This window comes from Carcharhinus amblyrhynchos, chromosome 16 (genome assembly GCF_965287045.1).
Source record: "Carcharhinus amblyrhynchos chromosome 16, sCarAmb.v2.hapA, whole genome shotgun sequence".
NCBI classification, from domain to species: Eukaryota; Metazoa; Chordata; class Chondrichthyes; order Carcharhiniformes; family Carcharhinidae; genus Carcharhinus; species Carcharhinus amblyrhynchos.
This window is the reverse complement of record NC_137339.1, coordinates 750,347-773,594: the sequence shown is the minus strand read 5'-3', so window position 1 is coordinate 773,594 and position 23,248 is coordinate 750,347. Positions and strand designations below refer to the sequence as shown.

Genomic DNA, 23,248 nt, shown 5'->3' with positions numbered 1-23,248 from the left:
GGGGTGGGGGGGGTCAGTCCCAGGAGAGGGGTCAGTCACTGGAGGGGGGGGTGCAGAACCTGGGAGGGCATAAGTGCCCGAGGTGGGGGGAGGAACTGGAGTCAGTCTCTATGGGGGCGAGGGGGGTGTCAGCCTTCGGGCAGGGGGGGGGGTGTCAGCCTTCGGGCAGGGGGGGGGGTGTCAGCCCCTGGGAGGCGGCGGCGGGATTTTGTCTTTTGCTGAAGCCCCGCCGCCATTTTGTGACATCACTGGGCTGCGGCGGGGTTAACCCCGGGTTAAACCGGAACCGGAAACCGTACCCGGGTACCCGGATATGGAGACAGGTGAATGTCCGGAGGGTCAGAGAATAAGGGCGGGGTCAGCGTGTGGGGGCGGGGTCCATATGGGGGAGGGGTCAGCGTCTGTGAGGGAGAGGCTAGCGAGGGGGGAGCGGGCAGTGTGTGTGGGAGTATTCAGGGCGGGGGGGGCCGGGGGCCAGGGGCCAGGGGGAGGAGCCAATATGGGAACGTGTCAGTGTGGAGGTGGAGTCAGTGTGAGGGGGAGTGGTCAGTGTGGGGGAAAGGGGGGTCAGTGTGGGGGTAGCAGCTCGGGGGAGGAGGTACGGGGGAGGGGAGAGTGTGTGAGGAAGGGGTCAGTGTGGGGGTGGGGTCAGTTTGTTGGGGCGGAGTCCATGTTTCAGGGAGGTGTCAGTGTGGGGGAGCAGTCACTGTGGGGGTGAGGGGTCAGTGTGGAGGTGAGGGGTCAGTGTGGGGGTGAGGGGTCAGTGTGGAGGAGAGGGGGTCAGTGTGGGGGTGAGGGGTCAGTGTGGGGGTGAGGGGTCAGTGTGGGGGAGCAGTCACTGTGGGGGTGAGGGGTCAGTGTGGGGGTGAGGGGTCAGTGTGGGGGTGAGGGGTCAGTGTGGGGGTGAGGGGTCAGTGTGGAGGAGAGGGGGGTCAGTGTGGAGGAGAGGGGGGTCAGTGTGGGGGAGAGGGGGGTCAGTGTGGGGGAGAGGGGGGTCAGTGTGGGGGTGAGGGGTCAGTGTAGGGGTGAGGGGTCAGTGTGTGGGGAGCAGTCAGTGTGGGGGTGAGGGGTCAGTGTGGGGGAGCAGTCAGTGTGGGGGTGAGGGGTCAGTGTGGGGTTGAGGGGTCAGTGTGGGGGTGAGGGGTCAGTGTGGAGGAGAGGGGGGTCAGTGTGGGGGAGAGGGGGGTCAGTGTGGGGGTGAGGGGTCAGTGTGGGGGTGAGGGGTCAGTGTGGGGGTGTAGGGGGGTGAGGGGTCAGTGTGTGGGGAGCAGTCAGCGTGTGGGGGAGCGGTCACTGGGGGGGAGCAGTCAGTGTGGGGGGTGTGGTCAGTGGGTGCGGAAGGGATTAGAGTGTGGTGGGGGTCAGTGTGGCAGGAGCAGTCAGTGAGGGGGAAGGGTCATGGTGGGGGCAGAGCAGTCAGTGTGGGGGAGGAGGGGTCAGTGTGGGGGAAAGGGGGGTCAGTGTGGAGGGAGGAGGGGTCAGTGTGGGGGAAAGGGGGGTCAGTGTGGGGGAAAGGGGGGTCAGTGTGGAGGGAGGAGGGGTCAGTGTGGGGGAAAGGGGGGTCAGTGTGGGGGAAAGGGGGGTCAGTGTGGGGGAGGAGGGGTCAGTGTGGGGGAAAGGGGGGTCAGTGTGGGGGAAAGGGGGGTCAGTGTGGAGGGAGGGGGGTCAGTGTGCGGGAAAGGGGGGTCAGTGTGGAGGGAGGAGGGGTCAGTAAGGGGGAAAGGGGGGGTCAGTGTGGAGGGAGGGGGGTCAGTGTGGAGGGGGGGGTCAGTGTGGAGGGAGGAGGGGTCAGTGTGGAGGGAGGAGGGGTCAGTGTGGGGGAAGGGGGGGTCAGTGTGGAGGGAGGAGGGGTCAGTGTGGGGGAAAGGGGGGGTCAGTGTGGGGGAAAGGGGGGGTCAGTGTGGGGGAAAGGGGGGGGTCAGTGTGGGGGAAAGGGGGGGTCAGTGTGGGGGAAAGGGGGGGTCAGTGTGGGGGAAGGGGGGGTCAGTGTGGGGGAAAGGGGGGTCAGTGTGGGGGAAAGGGGGGTCAGTGTGGGGGAAAGGGGGGGTCAGTGTGGAGGGAGGAGGGGTCAGTGTGGGGGAAAGGGGGGTCAGTGTGGGGGGAAAGGGGGGTCAGTGTGGGGGAAAGGGGGGGTCAGTGTGGGGGAAAGGGGGGGGTCAGTGTGGGGGAAAGGGGGGGTCAGTGTGGGGGAGGGGGGTCAGTGTGGGGGAAAGGGGGGTCAGTGTGGGGGGGGTCAGTGTGGGGGAAAGGGGGGTCAGTGTGGGGGGAAGGGGTGGTCAATGTGGGGGGGGGGGTCAGTGTTGGGGGAGCAGCCAGTGTGGGGGAGGAGCGGTCATGGTGTGGGGGGGAGCGGTCAGTGTGTGTTGGGGAGCAGTCTGTGGGGGGGGCATTCAGTGTGTGGGGTAGGGGTGATGCAGCGGGAAGCGTCAGACTGTGGGAGATAGACGGTGTTTAATTTATTCCGATGGTCAAAAAGGACAGTAGGAGGAGAGGTAATAAGCCGTGGATAACGAAGGAGGTGAAGGAAAGTGTTAAATTAAAAGCGGAGGCGTTTAGAGTAGCTAAGAGTAGTGGGCGAGAAGAGAATTGGGAGAGGTTTAAATGCCAACAAAGATTGACAAAGAAGTTGATAAAGAAGGGTAGGAGAAACTATGAAGCTGGGCTAGCGCTTAATATAAAAAAGGATAGCAAGAGTTTTTATAAATATATAAAAAGGAAGAGGCTGGCTAGGGTGAACGTTGGTCCCTTAGAGGATGAGAAGGGGGACTTAGTGGTAGGGGATGGGGATATGGCTGAGGTCTTGAATAACTTTTTTGTTTCTGTCTTCACGGAGGAGGACGTGAATAATTTGCCGGCTGTTAGAGATGGAAAGGTGGTAGGACCGGAGGGTCTTAATGACATTACTGTTACTAGAGAGGCGGTGCTCGACAGACTGGAAGGGCTGATTGTGGACAGGTCGCCAGGACCGGATGGAATGCATCCGAGGGTTCTGAAAGAAATGGCGGAGGTGATAGTGGATGCCTTGGTGGTTATTTTCCAGACGTCGCTGGATTCCGGGGAAGTGCCGGAAGATTGGAAAACGGCTAATGTTACGCCGTTGTTTAAGAAGGGTGCCAGGCAAAAGGCAGGGAATTATAGGCCGGTTAGTTTAACGTCTGTTGTAGGTAAAATGTTAGAATCCGTCATCAAGGAGGAAATAGCGAGGCATCTTGAGGGGAATCGCTTGATAGAGCAGACGCAGCACGGTTTCGTTAAAGGGAAGTCGTGTCTGACAAATGTACTGGAGTTTTATGAGGATGTGTCTAGGGCGGTGGATAGAGGAGAGCTGGTGGATGTGGTCTTTCTTGATTTTCAGAAGGCGTTTGACAAGGTACTTCACAAGAGGTTATTGCAGAAGGTCAGGGGACATGGAGTTGGGGGTAGGGTGTTAGCGTGGATAGAGGATTGGTTGTCAAATAGGAGGCAGAGAGTGGGGGTCAACGGGTGCTATTCGGATTGGCGGATGGTGACTGGTGGAGTGCCACAGGGGTCGGTGCTGGGGCCTCAGCTATTCACCATTTATATAGATGATCTGGAGGAGGGAACCGAGTGTATGGTGTCGAAATTTGCTGATGACACCAAGATTGGTGGAACGGCAAATTGTGCGGAGGATGTGGAGAGTCTACAGAAGGATCTAGATAGGCTGGGCGAATGGGCCAGGAACTGGCAAATGGAATTTAATGTTGGCAAGTGCGAGGTGGTCCACTTTGGTAGTAATAATGGTAGGAAGGATTATTACTTATGTGGCGAAAAACTGCAGCAGGCGACGGTGCAGAGGGACCTCGGGGTCCTTGTGCATGAGTCACAAAAACCCAGCCTGCAGGTGCAGCAGGTGGTCAGGAAGGCGAATGGGATGCTGGCCTTCATAGCGAGGGGGATTGAATATAAAAGTAGGGAGGTCTTGCTGCGGCTGTATAGGGCATTGGTGAGGCCGCAGCTGGAGTACTGTGTGCAGGTTTGGGCGCCGTACTTACGCAAGGATATTTTGGCCTTGGAGGGAGTGCAGAGGAGGTTTACTAGGCTGATGCCAGAGTTGAGGGGGTTGAGCTATGAGGAGAGGCTGAATAAACTAGGCTTGTACTCGTTAGAGTTTAGAAGAATGAGGGGAGATCTCATTGAGACGTATAAGATGATGAATGGGATGGATAGGATAGAGGTGGAGAGACTCTTCCCGCTCAGAAAGGACAGTAGGACTAGGGGGCACAGCCTCAAGATAAAGGGGGGGGCGGTTTAGAACGGAGTTGAGGAGGAACTTCTTCACTCAAAGGGTGGTGTATCTCTGGAATTCTCTGCCCGTTGAAGTGGTGGAGGCTACCTCGCTAAATATTTTTAAGACGCGGGTTGATGGGTTTTTGATAAGAGAGGGGATTAAGGGTTATGGGGAGAGGGCGGGAATGTGGAACTGAGCCACGACAGATCAGCCATGATCTTATTGAATGGCGGGGCAGGCTCGAAGGGCTAGATGGCCTACTCCTGCTCCTATTTCTTATGTTCTTATCCCCAACCATCTATGTCTTCCTGTAACTTAAGGTTATCCTCCTTACTATTTACCACCTTAGCAATTTTGTCACATCCATTAACTCCCCTTTTTGCTCCCCTAATTTCCTTTTTAAGTTCCATATTGCACATTTTATGCTCTTAGAACAAAGAACAGTAAGCACAGACTCTTTGGCCCACTAAGTCTGCGCTGACACATGACGCTTTTCTAAACTAGACCTTTTGCCTCTATGCAGTCTGTATCCCTGTATTCTTGGCCTATTCATGTATCTGTCAAGATGCCCTTTAAACATTGCTATTGTATCTGCTTCTATCAGTAAGCAGCGTATTCAGGCACTTACTGCCCTCTGTGTAAAAAAAACTGCCTCTCACATTTCCTTTAAACTTTTCCTCCTTTGAACCAATGCTCGCTCGAGATTGACATTTCTACGCTGGGAAGAAGACTCTGACTATCCATTCTATCCGTGCATTTCATAACTTTGTAAACTTCTCTGAAGTCACCCCTCAGCCTCTGACATTCAAGTGAAAACAAACCAAATTTGTTCAGTCTCTCCTTATAGTTAATACCACCCCCCCAAGCCAGGCAACATCCTGGTAAACCTTTTCTGTACCCTTTCCAAAGCCTCTACATCTTTCTGGCAGTGTGGTGACCAGGACTGTATGCAATTTTCCTAATGTGGCCTAACTAAAGTTTTATACAGTTTCAACATGACTTACCAATTTTTATACTCTATGCCCTGACCGATGAAGGTAGCATGCTGTATGCCTTCTTGACCACCTTATTCACATGTGTTGCCATTTTCAGTGAACTGTGGATCTGTATGCCTAGATCCCTCTTTATGTTGATGCTTCTATGGGTTTTGCCATCTACTATATTAGACTTCCAAAATGCATCAGCTCCCATTTGTCAGATTAAATTTCACCTGCCATTTCTCTACCCAAGTCTCCATGCTGCCTGTATCGTGCTGCATCCTCTGACAATCTTCCTAACTAACCACAGCTCCCCCAATCTTTGTGTCATCTGCAAACTCACTAATTAGACCACCTACATTTTCCTCCAAACAATTTACATAGATTATGAACTTATATTACACATGACAGGGATCCCAGCACTGATCCCTGTGGAACACCACTGGTCATAGTTCACAGTCCTATTGAGCTTTGAGTCCTCATTTCTGCCAAAAGCCTCCTCTTTTCCCTTTGTCCAATGCTGTGTATCCTTTGATATCCAGGATTCACTGGATTTGCTAGTGCCACCCTTTTTCTTTATTGGAACATGTACTTTCCCTATTTCCTTCAATGCATTCTATCACAGATTTACATAATACTGTCTGCTCCTACTCCAAATCATATCTAATCTTATTTCATATCTAAGATCAGCGTTCTGAACTTTGATTTCTGATCCATCCTTGTCCTTTTCTATAACAATTTTGAACCTAACTGAGTTGTGATCGCTGTCTGCAAAATGCTCTCCCACTGATAGTTCAACCACCTGCCCATTAAGTTCAGGACTGTCCCCTCTCTTACAGAACCTTCTGGCTAAAAAGCTCTTCTAGAAACTATTACGTATGAGATCTAAAATGGACTAATAAAAGACCATGAATTCCCTGGGAGTAAATCAACTGGAACAGTTTGTTAACACCTCCAATCTCTCGGACAGTCGACACAAGACTGGCTTGGCAAGCTCCACCCAGGATGGAGTGAGAGTCCCAGGATACCTGATCCATTCTCTTGAAGGGACATTCCCTAATATAGAACATAGAACATAGAACATTACAGCGCAGAACAGGCCCTTCGGCCCACGATGTTGCGCCGACCAGTTACAAAAACAATGACCCACTAGCCTATACCAATCCCTTTTCGTCCATAAACCTATCCAGAGATCTCTTAAACGCCCCCAAACTAGACGCATTTACAACTGCAGCAGGCAGGGCATTCCAATCCCTCACCACCCGCTGGGTAAAGAACCTACCCCTGACATCCGTCCTGTAGCTACCCCCCCTTAATTTAAAGCCATGCCCCCTCGTGCTAGCTTTCTCCATCCGAGGAAAAAGGCTATCACTATCCACCCTATCTAAACCTCTAATCATCTTATATGTTTCAATAAGATCCCCTCTTAGCCGCCTTCTTTCCAACGAAAACAACCCTAAATCCCTCAGTCTCTCCTCATAGGACCTCCCCACCATACCAGGCAACATCCTAGTAAACCTCCTCTGCACCCTCTCCAACGCCTCCACATCCTTCTTGTAATGCGGGGACCAGAACTGCACACAGTACTCCAAGTGCGGCCGCACTAGAGTAGTGTACAGTTGCAACATTACACTGCGACTCCTAAATTCAATCCCCCTACCAATAAACGCCAAGACACCGTACGTCTTCTTAACAACCTTATCTACTTGATTCCCAACTTTCAGGGATCTATGTACACACACACCTAGATCCCTATATACATGTATTTAAAGAACTCAGCACCTTCTGAACCTTCCATATGATGACTCCCCTACTTAATGTTGGGGAAGCTGAAAGCTCCCACTATCACTACCTTGTTACCTGTATTCTTCTCTAAAATTTCCCGACATATCTGCTCCTCAATTTCTCTCAGACTGTTACGGGGCCGATAGAATATTCCCAGCAATGTGATTGCTCCTTTTTTGTTTATTGAGCCAATGTCCAGGTTATGGTCACTGTGCTGTGGAGGGTCAGTGTGTGGGAGGGTCAGTAAGCAAGAGGGTCAGAATGTGGGGCGGGGGGGGGGAGGTCAGTTCATGAGGTGAACAGTGCGTGGGAGGGTCAGTGCGCAGGAGGGTCAATGCCTGGCAGTCATGTGGGGTGGGGAGAGACGAGACGTTGTGGTGAGACTAGATGGTGAAACAGAAGATGATAATGAGGGAGGGAGTGAGGGAGGATAAGGATCCCATTGAGTACAAACAGAAACATAGAAGCAAGGAGCAGGCCATTTTCTTGAATATATTCAGTGATTTGGCCTCCACAGCTTCCTGTGGCTGAGAATTTCACAAGTTCACCCTTTAGATGAAAATGGCCTCGTCTCAGTCCTAAATGGTCTATCCTGAGATTGTGACCCCTGATGCAAATTCTTCAAACCTCCTCCCTATACCTCGAGAAACACAAATTACTGCAGATGCTGGAATCTGAAACAAAAATAGAAAATCTCAGCAGGTCTGACAGCGTCAATGTGAGAGAGCAGATCCAACATTTCAATTCAGGATGTCAGACCCCTGATAAAAGGTCATCCAGACTCCAAACGCTGGCTCTATTCTCTGTCTACAAAGGCTGTCAGACCTACTGAGATTTTCCAGCATTTTCTGTCCAGCCCTATTAGAATTTCAATCAGATCTCCTCTCATCCTCCTAAACTCGAGTGAATACTGGCCCAGTCAAACCAATCTCCCCTTACAGGGCAGTCCCACCAACCCCAGTATCAGCCTAGTGACCCTCCACTGCACTCCCTCCATTGACAAGTATATCCTTAGGTAGAGAGACCAAAACTGTACACAATACTCCAGGTGTGGTCTCATCAAGGTAAGAGCCCAGAGGATCCAAGGAAATTTGACAAGTTTTTTTTTGACTGGAAGCCTGTATCCAGTGGGATCTTGCAGACATCAGTGTTGGGGAACTTGCTGTTTGTGATTTATATAAAAGATTTAGACTTAAAATGTAGTGGGTTGATCAGTAAGTTCGCAGATGATACGAAGATTGCTAAGATGGTAAATAGTGAGGAGGAGAGCCTTAGATTACAGGAGGAGTGGCAAGTATCAGAAAGACCTTGGTGTGAATGTACACCAGCCCCTTAAGATAGGAGGACAGGTGGATAAAATGATTAAGAAGTAAAATGGCGTACTTGCTTTTATTAGCTGAGGCATAAAGTTTAGGAGCAGGAAGGTTATGCTGAAACTGTATAAAACATTGGTTAGGCCACAGTTGGAGTACTGTGTTCAGTTTTGGAATCTGCGTTATTGGAGGGATGTGATAATTTTGGAATGGGTGCAAATGAGATTTACCAGGAAGTTGTCTGGGCTGCAGAGTTTTAGTTATGAAGTGATGTTGGACAGACTGGGGTTGTTTTCCTTGGAGCAAAGGAGACTGGGTGGAGGCATAAATGAGATATATAAAATTATGAGGGCCATAGTTAGAGTAGACAAGGCTATGGGCCGAGTGCTGGAAAATGGGATTAGAATAGTTTGTTTTTGACTAACCCAGAGGTGATGGGCCAAAGGGCCTTTTCTTTGACACTATGACTTCAACCAAAGTCTCTGAGCACAGTTACAAATGACAAGCTACAAGTCTGTCTCACTCTGGTCATGACAGCCATGATGATGCAGAATGCCCAGAGACTCTTTTAATTGGTAAAAGATGTTTAAGGTAGATTGCGTGCTCCTACAGTCTAGCTGCAGCTATTTCAACAAAACACAATCTCATTACAATTATTTTCAATCCATTTTCATTCTGTATTTCAGAGAATGGCAATAATTCCTCATCATGTGTCTCTTATAGAAGGTCTGAACCATATGTTTATATCTGTAAAGCTGCACCAACTTGTGAGGAAACAGTGACATGTTCCATTGATGGAAGGAATGGGGTACACTTGTCAGTCACTGATGAAGAATGGGAAGACACAGAGCTCAATAAAGTCCAAAATGTGCCAGGCTGCCAATCTGTGGTTGCAGATGGGAACCATTGCCAGCGCCAGCAACTACTTTATTGGAAAGAGGATGATGGCTCGGTGGAATCTTGCCTCCCAAATTGTGACATTCCCTGCAAATGTGGCAACCTTCCACAGTGTGCACTTTTCCCAGATGCATTCCTCCCCTCTGCTCAAACTCCGATGCAGAAAAGCAGAAAGAAATACTGCTTGCAAAGTTGCAATGTGTGCGATGCTGCTGACCAGGACTGTGGGCCTCTTGCACGATCACACCCTCTGTGTAATCAGCAAGGATGCAGCAAGATTCACAAACCAGAAACTGTCACAAAATCATGTTTGCATCAGGAACTGCAAGGTAAAGAGCACTCCAGAACTAAGCCCCCCAGCCTCATTGAACGTCCATCTGAAATATTGAAGTCCCCGTACAAGATGAAGGGAGGCTGCAGTGTTTTTGGTTTGGGTTTATCAAAAGGCAACACAAAAGAACAGTGTAATTATAAAAGCAAAGCAGTTGAAGTTAGTCAAAACAGATGCAACAAACAGAGAGATGATCTGTATGTCCGGGAAATGGATGAAACTGGAACAACTTGCTTGTCTTACAAACCATCAGTCCTTTGCTCTGGTGACGATGATTTGTGTAAGTCCTGCATGAAACACAGTAAATGGGAAGATAGAAACCCCCACTGTCAGGTAAGTGAAATTCCTAATAACCCCATTGGTGTTCTGTTGACTGATCTGTCTGAAAATTAAGAGAGAAATGTTATCTGCAGAGGTCTGCGGTGTGTGGCATGGGTCAGAGAGGCAGCTGTGTTTCCAACTTGGGTATCGCGAAACGATGTACTAAAGCATCCACCAATAAGAATGCGTGCTTTCTCCAAGATCGATCAAAAGTGTATAAATGTTGTGGAGTGACTGTTCCTGAGCGTGTCACATTCCTCAGGGACGACTCATCTTGGCTCAGTTCTGCTTCCCGACTTAGAATAGAAGAATCTTCATGCTCAGGGAGGCGACACTTCAGGAGTGACACCTCATGGTGCAGTGATTCAAGTAGCCCAGTGCGGAGAAGGGAAACACGCAGAAGCAGCTGCTTAGACCACAGCGTTGGAGGAGACACATGTACAAGGAAAACCGATGATATCTATGTCTGTGAGCTTGATGATGTCGGATGTTCCTGTCTGTATTATAAACGATGCCCAAGTCCCTGCAGCTTAAGAGATGACTGCACGTCTTTGCGTGGGCTTCATAAGGACAGTTGTAAGGTAAGAGAAAAAACCCATAATTCTCATTACTGTTCATAATGGTCCATGTGTCTGATCTGTATGGATTGACACTGAGTAAAATGTCAGACCTGGATTTGACTGTCATTGAATCAATTCTCACTCTGGGCTTGAGTGAGTGAGACAGTGCGAGTGAGAATGAGTGAGAGAGTGTGTGTGCGCGAGAGAGAATGTAAGCGAGCAAGTTTATGTGTGAGTGAGTGGTCGAGTAGGTGCAGCAAGCTATTAGGAAGGTGAACGGAATGCTACCCATTATAGGAAGAGGTTTGAATACAGGAGTCACAACATCTTGCTTCAAATGTGTAGGAGCTTGGTTAGACCACACCTGCAGCATTGTGTGCAGTTTTGGTCCCCTTACCTCAGAAAAGATATTATTGCCAAAGAGGGAGAGCAACTAAAGTTTGTTCTGGGGATGGTGGGACTGTCTTATGAAGAGAGATTGGGCAAACTGGGCTTGTATTCTCTCGAGTTTTGAAGAATGAGAGTGATCTCATTGCAAAACCTACAAAATAAGAACATAAGAAATAGGAGCAGGAGTAGGCCATCTAGCCCCTCGAGCCTGCCCCGCCATTCAATAAGATCAGGGCTGATCTGAAGTGGATCAGTTCCACTTTCCTGCCTGCTCCCCATAACCCTTAATTCCCTTATTGATCAGAAATCTATCTACCTGTGACTTAAACATATTCAACGAGGTAGCCTCCACCACTTCAATGGGCAGAGAATTCTAAAGATTCACTACCCTCTGAGAGAAGAAGTTCCTCCTCAACTCTGTTCTAAATTGACTCCCCCTCATTTTGAGGTTGTGCCCTCTAATTCTTGTTTCCTTTCTAAGTGGAAATAATCTCTTTGCCTCTACCCTGTTTAGCCCCTTCATTATCTTATATGTCTCAATAAGATCCCCTCTCAGCCTTCTAAACTCCAACGAGTACAGGCCTAATCTATTTAATCTCTCCTGATAAGCTAACCCCCTCATCTCTGGTATCAACTGGTGAACCTTCTCTGTACTCCCTCCAAGGCCAATATATCCTTTTGCAAATAAGGGGACCAAAATTGTACACAGTACTCCAGTTGCGGCCTCACCAGTGCCTTGTACAATTGCAGCAAGACCTCCCTGCATTTATATTCCATTCCCCTCGCTATAAAGACCAATATTCCATTCGCCTTCTTGATCACCTGCTGCACCTGCAGACTGGGTTTTTGTGATCCATGCACAAGGATGCCCAGGTCCCTCTGCACAGTAGCATGTTGCAATTTTTCACCATTTAAATAATAGTCCATTTTAATATTATTCCTTCCAAAGTGGATAACCTCACCCACTCACTCAGCCTATCCAAATCTCTCTGCAGACTTTCCGCGTCCTCAACACAATTCACTTTCCCGCTCATCTTCGTGTCAACAGCAAACTTTGTTACCCTACACTCAGCCCCCTCCTCCAGATCGTCTATGTATATGGTAAACAGTTGAGGCCCTAGCACCGATCCCTGTGACACGCCATTAGTCACCAACTGCCAACCGGAAAAGCACTCATTTATTCCAACTCTCTGCTTCCTGTTAGATAGCCAATCCTCAATCCACGCTAACACTTTACTCCCAAGACCGTGTACCTTAATCTTTTGCAGCAACCTTTTGCAAGGCACCTTATCTAACGCCTCCTGGGAATCTAAAAACACCGCATCCACCGGTTCCCCTCTGTCAAATGCACTCGTTACATCTTCATAAAAATCCAGTAAATTCATCAAACACAACTTTCCCTTCATGAATCCATGCTGTGTCTGCTTGATTGAACCATTCTTTTCCAGATGTCCTGTTATTTCTTCTTTAATGATGGATTCTAGCATTTTCCCAACTACGGATGTTAAGCTAACTGGCCTATAGTTACTCGTCTTTTGTCTGCCTCCTTTTTTAAACAGTGGCATTATATTTGCCGTTTTCCAATCAGCTGGCACCTCCCCAGAGTCCAGCGAATTTTGATAAATTACAACTAAGGCATCTGCTGTTACTTCTGCCATTTCTTTCAGTTCCCTGGGATGCATTCCATCCGAGCCCGGGGATTTGTCTACCTTTAGTCCCATTAGTCTACCAAGCACTACCTCTTTAATAACAGTGATCGTTTTTAGGTCCTCACTCCCTACAGCCCACAACAGTCAATTTTCAGTAAGCTACTTGTGAATAGACAGGATAGAGGCAGGGAAGATGTTTCCCATGAAGGTTGAAGAGTCTAGAACCAGGGGGCACAATTGCAAAATAAGGAGGAATTCCCTTGTTCTTCTGGATGGCAGTGATCGTGGGTTTGAAAGGTGCTATTGAAGGATCCTTAGTGAGTTGCTGCAGTGCATCTTGTAGATTATTTATACTACACTCCCTCCACCACCAACTGTGTGTTGGTGGTGGAGGGAATGAATAGTGAAGATGGTTGGATGGGGTGAAAATCAAGTGGGCTGCTTTGTCCTGGATGGTGTCGAGCTGCTCAATTTTGTTGAAGCTGCACCTATCCAGGCAAGTGAGAAGTATTCCATCACACTCCTGATTTGTGCCTTATAGATAGGCTTTGGGGAATCAGGAGGTGAGTCACTCTCCGCAGAATTTCCAGCTTCTGACCTGCCCTGGTAGTCACAGTATTTATACAAATATTCACCAGTGGCGTCAAACAGGGCTGTGTGCTCACACCCACACTGTTCAGCGTGAAAGTTACTGCCATGCTGAATGATGCCTTCCAGGACAGTGCTGCTGGAATCAGCCTCAAGTACAGAGTGGATGGGAAGCTTTTCAACCTGAGGAGACTTCAAGCTATTACCAAAGTGAAGGAGACTGTTCTGAGAGATTTCCTCTTTGCCGATGACTGCGCCCTGTATACTGGCTCTGAGCCAGAGATGCAAGTCAGTATGGACAAATTTTCCACGGCTTGTGACAACTTTGGACTCATCATCAACATTAAAAAGACCGAAATCATGCACCAGCCTGTTCCTCATGCACCGTACACAGAATCCATAATCACAATCAAAGGGCAGAAACTACAGGCAATGGACCAGTTCACTTATCTTGGCAGCACCCTCTCCTAAGCAGTGACTATTGATACAAAGTTAACTGCAGAACAGCAAAGGCAAGTTCTGCTTTTGATAGACTGCGCTCCACTGTATGGGAACATCGAGGAATCAGCCCAGCAACAAAACTGAAGGTCTACAGCGCTATGGTACTCACTACCCTCCTGTATGCCTGTGAAACGTGGACTGTGTATCGAAGGCGTGCAAGACAGCTCAATTATTTCCAATGATCTGTCTTCGCAGAATATTACGCATCCAATGGCAAGACAGAGTACCAGACACTGAAGTTCTCTCTAGAGCAAGTCTACTATCAGTCCACACACTGCTGATGAGACGCAGACCCGGTGGGCAGGTCATGTCATCCGTATGTCAGACAGGCGCATATCCAAGCAGCTCCTTTTTGGGGAACTCTGCTGGAAGACGCTTGCATGGAGGGCAGAAGAAACGTTTCAAAGATACACTCAAAGCCTCCTTGAAGTTGCCTGACATAGACACGACCACCTGGGAAATGCTGGCACAAAACCGCCCTACCTCGCACTGCCTCATCCACAAGGCTGTCAAGCTCACAAAGCAACGTGTATTGCTGAAGTGCGAGCTGCGAAGTCCAGAGCCATCAGCACAACAACTACAGTGTCTACACAAGTCTGTCCAATATGTGCCAGGACATTCTGTGCCAAATTGGCCTGATTAGTCATCTTCGGACACACCGGAACCAGCCTCAAAATGACTAATGGTGTCGAGGTCCTCATCAATGACGATGGGCGAACAACAAATATTCAAAATTGGAGAAGGAATAGGCCACAGGGCTTATTGAGCCTGCTCCACCATGTAATAAGATCATGCTGATCTCTTAGTGTTTCTAATTCTACATCCCCTTCTACCCTGGACAACCTTTGATTCCCTTGCCTAACAAGAATCACATATATTCAGTGACCTGCCTCCAATGCCTCTGAGAGGGTGAGTTCCAAAGTCACAAAACCCTCTGAGGGAAAAACATTCTCCTCGTCTCTATCCTAAAATGGGTGAGGTGCTCTTTTGGAGAGTTGCTGTAGAACTGATGGGCCAAATGGCTTCCTCCTGCACTGCAGGGACTTTTGACAAAGTCCTGCATAAGAGATTATCGTGCAAGATTAAAGCTCATGGGATTGGGGGAAGTGCATTGAGATGGATAGAAAACTGGTTGGCAGAGAGGAAACAAAGAGTAGGAATTAATGGGTGCTTTTCAAATTGGCAGTCAGTAAGTAGTGGGGTGCCACAGGGACTGGTGCTGGGACCCCAGCTATTCACAGTGTATATTAGTGATTTGGATGAGGGAACAAAATGTAACATCTCAAAGTTTGCAGATGACTCACAAGAGGTTATTACAGAAGGTTGGGGGACATGGAGTTGGGGGTAGGGTGTTAGTGTGGATAGAGGATTGGCTGTCAAATAGGAGGCAGAGAGTGGGGGTCAATGGGTGCTATTCGGATTGGCGGTTAGTGACTAGTGGAGTGCCTCAGGGGTCGGTGCTGGGGCCTCAGCTATTTACCATTTATATAGATGATCTGGAGGAGGGAACCTAGTGTATGGTGTCGAAATTTGCTGATGACACCAAGATTGGTGGAAAGGCAAATTGTGCAGAGGGTGTGGAGAGTCTACAAAAGGATCTAGATAGGCTGGGCGAATGGGCCAGGAAATGGCAAATGGAATTTAATGTTGACAAGTGCGAGGTGGTCCACTTTGGTAGGAATAATGGTAGGAAAGATTATTACTTACGTGGCGAAAAACTGCAGCAGGCGACGGTGCAGAGGGACCTCGGGGTCCTTGTGCATGAGTCGCAAAAACCCAGCTTGCAGGTGCAGCAGGTGGTCAGGAAGGCTAATGGGATGCTGGCCTTTATAGCGAGGGGGATTGAATATAAAAGTAGGGAACATAGAACATTACAGCGCAGAACAGGCCCTTCGGCCCACGATGTTGCGCCGACCAGTTACAAAACAATGACCCACTAACCTAAACCAATCCCTTTTCGTCCATAAACTTATCCACGGATCTCTTAAACGCCCCCAAACTAGGCGCATTTACAACCGCAGCAGGCAGGGCATTCCAATCCCTCACCACCCTCTGGGTAAAGAACCTACCCCTGACATCCGTCCTATAACTACCACCCCTTAATTTAAAGCCATGCCCCCTCGTGCTAGATTTCTCTATCAGAGGAAAAAGGCTATTACTATCCACCCTATCTAAACCTCTAATCATCTTATATGTTTCAATAAGATCCCCTCTTAGCCGCCTTCTTTCCAGCGAAAACAACCCCAAATCCCTCAGCCTCTCCTCATAGGACCTCCCCTCCATACCAGGCAACATCCTGGTAAACCTCCTCTGCACCCTCTCCAAAGCCTCCACATCCTTCCTGTAACGTGGGGACCAGAACTGCACACAGTACTCCAAGTGCGGCCGCACCAGAGCTATGTACAGTTGCAACATGACGCTGCGATTCCTAAATTCAATCCCCCTACCAATAAACGCCAATACACCGTATGCCTTCTTAACAGCCTTATCTACTTGACTCCCAACTTTCAGGGATCTATGTACACATACACCTAGATCCCTCTGCTCACCCACACTATTCAAAGTCCTCCCATTAGCCCTATACTCGACACATCTGTTATTCCTACCAAAGTGAATTACCTCACACTTCTCCGCATTAAACTCCATCCGCCACCTCTCGGCCCAGCTCTGCAACCTGTCTAAGTCTTCCTGCAAACTATGACACCCTTCCTCACTATCTACCACACCTCCGACTTTGGTGTCATCAGCAAATTTACTAATCCACCCAACTATACCCTCATCCAGATCATTAATAAAAATTACAAACAGCAGTGGCCCCAAAACAGATCCCTGAGGCACACCACTCGTAACCGAACTCCATGATGAATATTTACCATCAACCACCACCCTCTGTCTCCTATCCGCTAGCCAATTCCTGATCCAATTCCCCAGATCACCCCCAATCCCATACATCTGCATTTTCTGCAGAAGCCTACCATGGTGAACCTTATCAAACGCCTTACTAAAATCTGTATACACCACGTCCACTGCCTTACCCCTATCCACCTCTTTGGTCACTTTCTCAAAGAATTCAATAAGGTTAGTAAGGCACGACCTACCCGCCACAAAACCATGCTGACTATCTCCAATCAATTCATTACTCTCCAAATAACTATAAATCCTATCCCTAATAATTCTTTCTAAAACCTTGCCCACAACAGAAGTGAGACTCACCGGTCTATAATTCCCGGGGAAGTCTCTGTTCCCCTTCTTAAACAATAGGACAACATTCGCTAACCTCCAATCTTCCGGTACTATACCAGAGGCCAACGACGACCTGAAGATCAGAGCCAGAGGCTCTGCAATCACTTCTCTTGCCTCCCAGAGAATCCTGGGGTAAATCCCATCCGGACCAGGGGACTTATCTATTTTCAGACCCTCCAGAATATCTAGCACATCCTCCTTATCAACTGCAACACTGTCAATTCTACTCCCCTGCAATCCAGTGTCCTCCTCAGCTATATCCATGTCCCCCTGCGTGAACACCGAAGAGAAATATTGGTTCAATGCCTCTCCAATCTCCTCCGGTTCCACACATAACTTCCCTCTGCTGTCTATAACTGGCCCTAATCTTGCCCTAACCAACCTTCTGTTCTTGACATACCTATAGAACGCCTTAGGATTCTCCTTAACCCTATCAGCCAAAGTCTTCTCATGTCCTCTTTTAGCCCTTCTTAGCTCACTCTTCAACTCCCTCCTAGCCAATCTAAAGTTTTCTAGTGCACTACCCGAGCCCTCACGGAGGTCTTGCTGCGGCTGTATAGGGCATTGGTGAGGCCGCAGCTGGAGTACTGTGTGCAGTTTTGGGCGCCGTACTTACGCAAGGATATTTTGGCCTTGGAGGGAGTGCAGAGGAGGTTTACTAGGCTGATGCCGGAGTTGAGGGGGTTGAGCTATGAGGAGAGGCTGAATAAACTAGGCTTGCACTCGTTAGAGTTTAGAAGAATGAGGGGAGATCTCATTGAGACGTATAAGATGATGAATGGGATGGATAGGATAGAGGTGGAGAGACTCTTCCCGCTCAGAAAGGACAGTAGGACTAGGGGGCACAGCCTCAAGATAAAGGGGGGGCGGTTTAGAACGGAGTTGAGGAAGAATTTCTTCACTCAAAGGGTGGTGAATCTCTGGAATTCTCTGCCCGTTGAAGTGGTGGAGGCTACCTCGCTAAATATTTTTAAGAAGCGGGTTGATGGGTTTTTGATAAGAGAGGGGATTAAGGGTCATGGGGAGAGGGCGGGAAAGTGGAACTGAGCAGCGACAGATCAGCCATGATCTTATTGAATGGCGGGGCAGGCTCGAAGGGCTAGATGGCCTACTCCTGCTCCTATTTCTTATGTTCTTATGGATGGGAGGGTGAACTGTGACGAGGATGCAGAGATCCTTTCGGATGATCTGGACAGATTGGGTGAGTGGACTAATCATTGGCAGATGCAGTATAATTTGGACAAATGTGAGGTTATTCATTTTGGAAGCAAAAACAAGAAGGCAGATTACTACCTGAATGGCTGTAAATTGGGAGAGTAGAGTGTGCAGTGGGACCTGGCTGTCCTTGTGCACCAGGTAAGCATGCAGGTTCAGCAGGCGGTAAAGAAGGCAAATGGTATGTTGGCCTCCATTGCAAGAGGTTTTGAGTTCAGGAGCAGGGATGTGTTGTTACAATTATACAGGGTCTTGGTGAGGCCACATCTAGAGTATTGTGTGAAGTTTTGGTCTCCTTTTCTGAGGAAGGATGTTCTTGCTCTCGAGGGAGTGTAGCAAAGGTTTACCAGGCTGATTCCGAGGATGGTGGGACTGATGTATGAGGAGAGATTGAGCTGGTTAGGATTGTTTTTGCTGGAGTTCAGATGAATGGGAGGCAGGGGGGAATCTCATAAAGACTTACAAAATTCTAAGAGGTCCAGACAGGGTAGACGCAGGGAGGATATTTCCGATGGTGGGGAAGTCCAGAACCGGGGTCACAATCTGAGGATTCAGGGTAGACCATTTAGGATGGAGGTGGGGAGACATTTCTTCACCCAAAGAGTGGTGAGCCTGTGGAATTCATTACCGCAGGGAGTAGTTGATGTCAAAACATTGAATGTATTTGAGAGGCGACTGGATGTACCACTTGGGGCGAATGAGATCAGAGGTTATGGGGAGAAAGCAGGATTAGGCTATTGAGTTGGACAATCAGCCATGATCGTGATGAACGGCACAGCAAGTTCAAAGGGCCTGAATACAAGAGCAGGGATGTATTTCTGAGGCTGTATAAGACTCTGGTCAGACCCCACTTGCAGTATTGTGAGCAATTTTGGGCCCCATATCTAAGGAAGGATGTGCTGACTTTAGGAAGGGTCCAGAGGAGGTTCACAAGAATAATCCCTGGAATGTAGAGCTTGTCATATGAGGAACATTTTCCTGGTTTATTTCCACAAATTGCTTTGAGTGACTGCAGTATCTCTTCTAAATCACTGATAATTTTCTGGAAGATAATCTAATATCATATTTACTTTTGCATTGTCCACCTTCATCAAGAGGAGGGTCAATTTCAGAACATGAACTTCTTACTCCCCTTTCCTTACAACTATCAGTAACTCCTCCAGCTTATCCTCTTTATCAAAGTATTTTTTGAACGTATTTCCATGGTACACTCACTGGCTCTTTCTTATATCTTGGTATTTACCACATAGTTTACTTCAGTCTGTCTCTTTTTGGATCTGGTGAGGCCTGCTAAACCTGGCCTTTAATTGTCTGCTAAACCTGGCCTTTAATTGTCTGCTAAACCTGGCCTTTAATTGTCTGCTAAACCTGGCCTTTAATGGTTTTCCTGACATTGACAACAATACAAACAGTCACAAAACCAGGAGCTTTAGCCACTTTATTCATTCTTGCCTTCTTCATTTGCTGTGATATCTCTAAATGTTTTCTAGCTAGCTCACACGCCCCACCCAATCTTTCTCTGAATTTCCAGGAAAACTTGCCTCACTAATTTCTCCTGAAGCAATTTTATTACCCCCCCTCTTATTTCATGACCATAAGTTAAGTTGCAAGGACTGAACCCTGCTGAGTCATTAGGGGTGTCCCTTAAAAGAAACAACAAAAATGGAATCCCTCAATCTCAATTGTGGCTCATCTTGAATGTAGTCTGTGAGTATAGTTTTTAAAATTTGATGCCATCTTTCTAAGACAGCTTGTGATTTAGGATGATAGGCTGATGATCCAAATTGCTTTATTCCTATAGGCTATTCATTACGTCTTTAAACAGCTATCACATGAAGTTCTAACTCTGATTTGACATTTTGACCATATCTTGTAAAGAATTTGATCAACTCCTCTACAATCACCTTTGCTGTGATCTTCCTTAAAGGCTTCGCTTCTGGTGGACACATTAATGATTGTCAATAAATATTAATTTCAGCTTTTAGTCTTGGGAGGGGTCCTGCACATTCATTCAGACCCTATTCAAGCTTCCTCAAATTCAGAATTAAAGGTGCAGCTTTAATTACTTCTTGAGCTTTTCCATTACACCTGACGTGACATGTTTGATAAAATTTGACAACATCTTTATGTAGCACAGGCCAAATGAAAGATTTGAGTTTTCCAATTGCTAAGTGTCCAGTTACTGGAATTTCGGGAGCTAGACTCAATTATATTCAGGTACCCTGATGGTTTTTCATTATTTTGTGCACTACTGCCCACATTTTCTCTGCTGTAACATGGGGCTACCTCCAGTTCCACATAGTGCAGACCTACCAGACCCAGTGGGATGAGGCAGGTGACTCATGTGAAAGGTCATAGACTTTGGTGAGACTGGAAGATCTCACTGACGGTAAAGGGTGAAGCCCCTTCACCACCAAAAACAATGCCACGGGGACTGGATAATCTTCGCCATTGTTTTTGAGGTTATAAAATTCTGGAATATATTCTGCCTCTTTCAGAATAAGCTGTCTGGTATAACTACTTAAGTTTGGATCCTGCTGCTGTGACTCCACTGGCTGTCAATGAACTAAACAAATATTTCTGAACAAATATTTCTCTTTGGTATTGAGGCACTGAACAAATATTTCTCTTCGGTACGAGGCACTGAACAAATATGTCTCTTCAGTATTCACGCAGGGAGACGTAAATGTAGTTGTGGAGAACACTGGGTTACAGGGTTGTAAACTGGACAGTATTGCAGTAGATAAGGAGGATGTGCTAGATGTTCTTGAGGATTTGAAAATAGATAAGTCCCCTGGGCCGGACGGGATTTACCCTAGGATTCTCTGGGAGGCAAGAGAGGCGATTGCAGAGCCTCTGGCTCTGATCTTCAGGTCGTTGTTGGTCACAGGTATAGTGCCAGAAGATTGGAGGATAGCGAATGTTGTCCCATTGTTTAAGAAGGGGAATAGAGACTTCCCCGGGAATTATAGACCGGAGAGTCTTACTTCTGTTGTGGGCAAAGTATTAGAAAAAATTATTAGGGATAGGATTTATAGTTATTTAGAGAGTAATGAATTGATTGGAGATAGCATGGTTTTGTGGAGGGTAGGTCGTGCCTTACTAACCTTATTGAGTTTTTTGAGAAAGTGACCAAAGAGGTGGATGGGGTTAAGGCAGTTGACGTGGTATGTATGGACTTTAGTAAGGCGTTTGATAAGGTTCACCATGGAAGGCTTCTGCAGAAAATGCAGATGTATGGGATTGAGGGTGATTTAGTTAATTGGATCAGAAATTGGCTAGCTGATAGAAGACAGAGGATGGTGGTTGATGGAAAGTATTCGTCATGGAGTTCGGTTACAAGTGGTGTGCCTCAGGGGTCTGTTTTGGGGCCACTGCTGTTTGTAATTTTTATAAATGATCTGGATGAGGGTATAGAAGGATGGATTAGTAAATTTGCTGATGACACCAAAGTCGGAGGAGTGGTAGATAGTGAAGAGGGGTATCATAGTTTACAGAGAGACTTGGACAAGTTGCAGAGCTCGGCCGAGAGGTGGCGGATGGAGTTTAATGCGGAAAAGTGTGAGATAATTCACTTTGGCAGGAATAACAGATGTGTAGCGTATAGGGCTAACGGTAGGACTCTGAATAGTGTTGACGAACAGAGGGATCTAGGTGTATATGTGCATAGATCCCTGAAAGTTGGAAATCAAGTCGAAAAGGTTGTTAGGAAGGCATACGGTGTCTTGGCGTTTATTGGTAGGGGGATTGAATTTAGGAGCCGCAACGTCATGTTGCAACTGTACAAAACTCTGGTGCGGCTGCACTTGGAGTATTGTGTACAGTTCTGGTCCCCACATTATAGGAAGGATGTGGAGGCATTGGAGACGGTGCAGAGGAGGTTTACCAGGATGCTGCCTGGTATGGAGGGAAGGTCCTATGAGGAGAGACTTGAGGGATTTGGGGTTGCTTTTGTTGGAAAGAAGGCGGCTAAGAGGAGATCTTATTGAAACATATAAGATGATTAGAGGTTTAGATAGGGTGGACAGTGATAGCCTTTTTCCTCGGATGGAGAAAGCTAGCACGAGGGGGCATAGCTTTAAATTAAGGGGTGGTAGATATAGGACGGATGTCAGAGGTAGGTTCTTTACCCAGAGGGTGGTGAGGGATTGGAATGCCCTGCCTGCTGCAGTTGTAGATGCGCCTAGTTTGGGGGCGTTTAAGAGGTCCGTGGATAGGTTTATGGATGGAAAGGGATTGGTTTAGGTTAGAGGGTCATTGCTTTTCTCTTAATTGGTTGGCGCAACATCGTGGGCCGAAGGGCCTCTTCTGCGCTGTAATGTTCTATGTTCTATGTTAAACAACTCACCGTCATCCTCTCCAACCATCTCCTTCTGAGAAGGAGATCCAACCAACTGATTTTCAGCATCCTCCCCCTCCTCCTCCTCTTGTCAATACACAATCTGCAACAATCCAGGATTCTCTTTCAGTACATCTGTGTCTCAGCAGCTGCTCTACTATAGCAGGCATGGTCAATATATGTAATCCAATTGTATCATTCCCTAGAATAAAGTGAATCTCTGCAATGGACAATTTCACTACTACCCCAATAACTCCTGTTTGCAAATCACTTTTTGAATTTACTTTATATAATGAAATATGTTTGACTTCCCTTGAATCTCACTAATACTCTCTCCTGCAACAACCTCTCTTGACAACAGTTGGTACTATCCCATAACATCAATGCCTGGCCAGCCCCTATGTCTCTCAATATGATGATATCTTTTCCTGCTCTTTCCTTTAAATATGGATATAAAATCTTTAAACATTTCTGTAACCTGCCTTTCAGAACTCCCTTGAGTATGTTTTAAACAAATTCCCACTTCTCTGTCGACCACTGTGCCTTTTTTCCCCACCTAAACGAAAGTTACTTGGTTTGTCTGAAATTTGAGTCTCAGAGCCCACTCTTACTTACAGAACTGTTCTGGGTTCCTATTACTATAATTGGCGTCCCATTTAACCTCCAACAGTTTGATCTTGTATGTCCTGTCTTATTACAATGGTAACATTTTTTACTTCTGCCTTCCACCTTTCCATTTTTACTAGACTGGTGTCTTTCAGCTTGTCCCTTGACACTAACACTTATACCATCGTTAGGTTGTCTACGTTTCCAATTCCCATGCTGATTTACAGGTGACCCTTATCCTACACAACTATCTGTGTGAAGTATATATATATCAACTAAAACAG

The 23,248-nt window shown here is 47.4% G+C and overlaps 1 protein-coding gene across 3 annotated transcripts in view; it reads left to right on the top strand.

The window, feature by feature from the left end:
- Positions 1–312: 312 nt before the first annotated feature.
- The window catches only part of LOC145353769 (uncharacterized), a 105,507-nt gene continuing 82,571 nt past the window's right edge, over positions 313–23,248 (top strand). For all 3 annotated transcript variants that reach the window (XM_080204546.1, XM_080204545.1, XM_080204544.1), the window contains exons 1-3: positions 313–323; positions 9,011–9,885; positions 9,966–10,454. In XM_080204546.1, the coding sequence (XP_080060672.1) occupies positions 314–323; positions 9,011–9,885; positions 9,966–10,454 (1,374 nt within the window). In that variant the 5' untranslated portion in view covers position 313. The remainder of the gene's footprint in view (positions 324–9,010; positions 9,886–9,965; positions 10,455–23,248) is intronic.